This window comes from Gekko japonicus, unplaced genomic scaffold (genome assembly GCF_001447785.1).
Source record: "Gekko japonicus isolate JY-2015 unplaced genomic scaffold, Gekko_japonicus_V1.1 scaffold1718, whole genome shotgun sequence".
In the NCBI taxonomy this organism is placed as follows: domain Eukaryota; kingdom Metazoa; phylum Chordata; class Lepidosauria; order Squamata; family Gekkonidae; genus Gekko; species Gekko japonicus.
The window spans coordinates 103,198-108,118 of record NW_015165294.1 but is presented as its reverse complement, the minus strand read 5'-3'; the positions used below and the strand labels follow the sequence as shown (position 1 = coordinate 108,118).

At 49.8% G+C, this 4,921-nt stretch overlaps 1 protein-coding gene across 1 annotated transcript in view; it reads right to left on the bottom strand.

Moving 5' to 3' along the window:
* Positions 1 to 4,703, bottom strand: part of DBX2 (developing brain homeobox 2) — a 23,623-nt gene extending 18,920 nt beyond the window's left edge. Inside the window, exon 1 of the mRNA XM_015410367.1 lies at positions 4,401 to 4,703. Within this exon, the coding sequence (XP_015265853.1) occupies positions 4,401 to 4,703 (303 nt within the window). The remainder of the gene's footprint in view (positions 1 to 4,400) is intronic.
* Between the last annotated feature and the right edge of the window lie 218 nt (positions 4,704 to 4,921).

The following is a 4,921-nucleotide window of genomic DNA, read 5'->3' as shown; positions in this document are numbered from 1 at the left end:
AGGGGAAGGGAAAGGAGTTTGTAAGCCGCTCTGAGACTCCCTTGGGTAGTGAAGGGCGGGGTGTAAATCCTATCTTTTCTTCTTCTTCTTGTGTGGTGGGCTAGTTGTGGCAAATGGTAGGGAAGCTCAGTATTTCTGTATAAAGTTGTAGGGGCTTTATTGCAATGTGGTATGGCCTGATATTATGTTCTTATTCCAGTGTGGGGTGTGTGTGGGGCTTTCTAAGTTTCTAAGCAGTGTTCTAAGAAGGCAACTGTTCCTGGGGTTAGCCCAGCCCAGGGACATTGCTAGGGCGGTTCCCAGGCCTCCCTAAATTTCTGGGGAGCCCATCCCTAAATCCCACATGGGTCCACCTCCATAGATAATGACCATGCCTGTGATGTCACTAGCTCCTCCCTATGATGTCATTGGGTCCCAGTTCTTTTAATGACTTAGCAATGCCTCTGGCCCAGCCCCAGCCCCCCCCCCCGGAAAATTGGAAAGTCTACGCCCTTGATGGCAGACATGAGTCAGGATGCAGTGATGGAATAGGCACGGGATGAGGGTAAAGCAATGTATGCCATAGCTCCCACAGCACAACAGACAGTCCACTGTTTGCATTGCACAGTAGCTTCCCATCTGCATCCAAAGAGCTCCATTTGCTTGTTCCTTAATTCCCCACTCCTGCATCTCCAGTCTCTCATCCCTAGTAGGACTGCCAGCCTTCAGGTGGGACCGAGAGATCTGCCAGAATTACAACTGATCTCCAGACGACAGAAATGAGTTGCCCTGGAGAAAATGGCCACTCAGGAAGGTGGAGTCCATGGCATTATACCCTGCTGAGGTCCCTGCCCTCCCCAAACCGCATCCTCCTCAGGGTCCACCCTCATAGTCTCCATGAACTTTTCAGTCCAGAGTTGGCAACCCTAGACCCTAGCCATCGTGTTTCAATTCAGAAAACATTTCCAGCCCCTTATATCTAGCTCTCATTCATGCCAGGGATGACTTGCCCTGTTTGTGAGAACAGGATCAGGCCAGTGACCTCTCCTCAACTCACTGACACTACTGTGAGTAACTACTGTTGCAATAACAGACTGTTGCAGCCAGTCATCGCCGGGGTGCAGATGACAATCCGGCTAAAACACCATCCCTAGAGCCAGTGAAGCAACACCCTTTCCTAGCTGTGCTGCTGGAGAAGGAGAAGTTCGGCAGGAGTGCTTTTGGACCAGTTTAAACTGGCCGGCTGCTGCTCTTCCTGAAGGTCTGACCACAGTTCCACCAGGCTGGGTAAAATCTTGATTAAATGTCCTGTATGAGCTGCAGACTGGAAGGTCTGTAATTCGGCAGTTCGAGACCCGAGTGCCGTGTGACGGAGTGAGCTCCTGTCTCTGGCCCCAGCTCCTGCCAACCTAACAGTTTGAAAGTAAGAAATTGCAAGTATATAAATAGGTACCACTTTGGTGGGAAGGTAACAGCGTCCCATGTGCTTCGGCATCTAGTCATGCCGGTCACATGACATCAGAAACATCTTCAGACAGTGCTGGCTCTTCGGCTTGGAAATGGAGATGAGAACCATCCCCAAGAGTCGGATTTGACTAGCTTTCGAGCAAGGGAAACCTTTAAACCTTTATGTGGCGGAGGGAGCTGCCTTTGATTAATATCTGGAAACTTCAGTGTTCTCAGAATACCACAGTGGGGGAATCATAATGGATGGTCCTAATGACGAACATATACCACAAGTGTGAGATCAGCTTCACTGGCTAGTTAGTTTCTAAACCGAATGCCATTTGATGGTGACTAGCAACTTTTATCCCAGAAAGATCGCCTCACCTGCCACTCACGAGAACCCGCCTATGCTTTGAGATCCATCAACACAAAGAAACATTGTGATGAAATTGACAATAACATTTAATTCTTATGAACATCAATAAAACTTTTGCAATATAGCTCAGGAAATTCTAACATATTCAAGAAAAAGTCCACCATCCTCTATGAGCACCGGGTTTTATACTCATTTCAACAATCTTCCTCAGGAGTAGTCCTGTTATGTTAGAAGGTGTCTGCCTCTTGATACAATTTAACTACTTCTTTTGCTTCCTTCAAATAGTACCAGCATTAACTTCTTTTTTACTTTCTTCAAATTATTGCAGCTTAACTTCTTTTTCAAATTATCTTCCAGTTCCATTTCAAGTATTTGTACTAGGAGCAAGCCAGTTAATTAATTTCTTAATAGTAGCAACCACTCCTCTTTTTTTATCTGGCTAGAAGCCTTCTTATTTCAAATAGGCTGGCAAATGCTCTCTATCTCACGTTGCTGGCTCACGATGTAGTCACATGGTCCTTTTGATTGGGGTTCACCGCTGTTCCCTCTCGCATTTAAATTTTCCATTCACATGTGCCAATCCGCCTCCCATGCTGAAGCAGGCTCACTCCCGCAATGCTCCCGGTTTTTCCTGCCCCCGGGAAAATCAAGTATTTTCTGGGTACTTCCGCTCTAAATCTGCAATTTTGCCGATCTGGACAGCTATCTAGCGCAATGGTTGCGATTAGGGCTGTCTGACCATTCGTCCCCATTATGAGATTCCCCCCCACCCCCAGGCTTCTGCCTTTGAGCCCATGGGCATTCAGGCGCATGGATGGATTTCCTGTACTGGGATCCCTTCTTTGGTTTTCTCAACTATGATTTGAGATCAGCTGGTGATCACTAAGGTGAGATTTGTAGACTGGGCTGTACACCCCAGGTTTTGGAACTCCCTCTCCCAAGCAGCCCAAGTGACCCCATCCTTGTGGCCTCCTGGAATTCTATGAGAACTTTTTTATTCCAGAAAAAATTTAGGGGAGGGTAAGTTTTATTACTGTAACACACTTTGGGTTATAGACTGTTTGTTGCTGCTCTTTTTTTAGCTTCCTCTTGCTTAGTTTTGAGAGGGTTGTTTTGTTTAAAAACTAAATTAATTGGTTAAACATATCATTGGATAGATCTGTAAATGTTGTATTTTGCCGAGGGGGGGGTCTGACTTGTTCCACAGTGGTGGGGCACAGCTGCTCTGTGTGTGTGTCACTGGAGTAGAAAGGCAAGACATGAAAATCCTAAATAAACAAACAGGTAAATAGTGTATTTTTAAAAGTTACTTAGCAATGTGCAAGCTTCTGGATTACACAGAACTCTTCAACAAGCTGAAAATAGTGATTAGCTGACAGATATGTGTTCATCTGGTTAAACTGCTGTTTTTAAAATTTTGCCATTCTTTTATGAAGTTATTTAATTAATCTTGTTGTACAGGAACCTCTTCCTTAGAACTGTTATAAGGTTTACTAAGACAAAGTATGTATTTCGAACACTTAAAAGAGCTATATGAATGCTATGCATTATGAATAATAGCTGCATTTAAAAACATTTGTACTTGTAAACACTGAATGGATTATTCAGATTACCACTGAAACGGTGTGTGTGGTTCTGTTTTTCTTTCTTTCTTTTTTGTTGGGGTAGTTGGACCATAGTCACAGATGGCCCCTGATAAATGGGATTTACAGCCAGAGAGCCATAAGGCAAACATGTGCATTGCAATACCTGTCTTTTAAGTAGCAACCCATGTAGCTTGGCAGCTCTTTTGATAGGATCAAACTTTGTTTCTTAAAAACACACACACAAAAACACGTGCCTTGATGGATGATGGGGAAGAGAAACTTTTTAAACCGATCCGTAGTTGCAGGGAAATTGTTTGATTTCATGGTAGCTCAGAGAGGATCCGACAGTTCTATGCATAAAGCAGAAATCATTTTAAAAGCCCGATTCGCAGCAACAATTTATCCACTCACACACCAAAAGAACCCCACTTTCGGGGACCCCGTTCGACATGACCTGTATAAGTGTGTTCATTTCAGGACCGTAGGCTTTGTCTTGAAAGTTAGTTGTGGGAAGGGGCAGCTTCATAAATTGCTGGATGCGCCTGTAGAGCCGCAGGAGTCGCGGTCTGGGGAACAGCCAGTTTTACTGCCGAGAGGGTCTGACTTATACCTTGTAAGGCACGCCGGGCGTCCCTCCGCAGCCGACTACAGGGTACACACTCTCCATTTGACCCCTCCACTTATCCCCAGCTAGCTAAGCACCTAGTTCTCTCTAGGCCGTCCCAACAGGCACCGAAGTCCGAAGGGCGTGTGGCGAAAGGGCGACGCGTGTCCCTCCCCATCCCCCGCCGTGCCGACGCTGAAGGGGCGAAGTTGCCCACCATCGGCAACGGGAGGGCTTGGCGCCACTTGGAAGCAGGCAGCGCTTTGGCTTCCAAGTCTGCGCGGCGTTCCGGCCCCGCTCCCACCGCTAGAGCGGTCTGGGGCGGGGAGGGCGAAGCAGCGCCGACTCAGGGCGGCTGGAGCCTGGCGCGGAGGGAGGGAGGGAGGGAGGGGCCCGGCTGCTCACCTGCGGCTGGAAAGGCGCCTTCTCCGCTGCTGTCCGCTGCCGAGGCGTGGAGCGCCGGGAACGGCCAAGGCCGGCTCGGGCAGGCCCCTCCGGGGGGGCGGGCGGCTTCGCCGGCAGAGGCGGGGCGCGGCTTCAGCGGGATCGGCGTGGCGGGCAGGCTGGGGGGGCCCGGCTGCGGGGCGCCCCCGGACCTCAGCAAGTTCTCGATCAGAAAACTTTTGCCCAGACTGCCGAAGCCGGGAGCCGCGGGCCAGCTGAGGAGCGTCGCGGAGCTCCCGCAGTGCCAAGCCAGCGCGCTGGGAAGCATAGCAGGGCAGGGGGAGGCTGGCCGCCGGGGCCCGGGAGACTGGGCTGCCCCAACACCGGCCGAAAAGCGACCTCCCGTCGCCCCCTCTCCCCTCCGACGGCTCAGAGATGGGCTGCAGAGGGGGCCGTGGTGGGCCTCCCACAACCCCACACTTGTCTCCTAACCCGTCCGGCGACTCTGGAGGTGGCCGGGTGGTTTCCCGCAGCGCCTCTGCGATG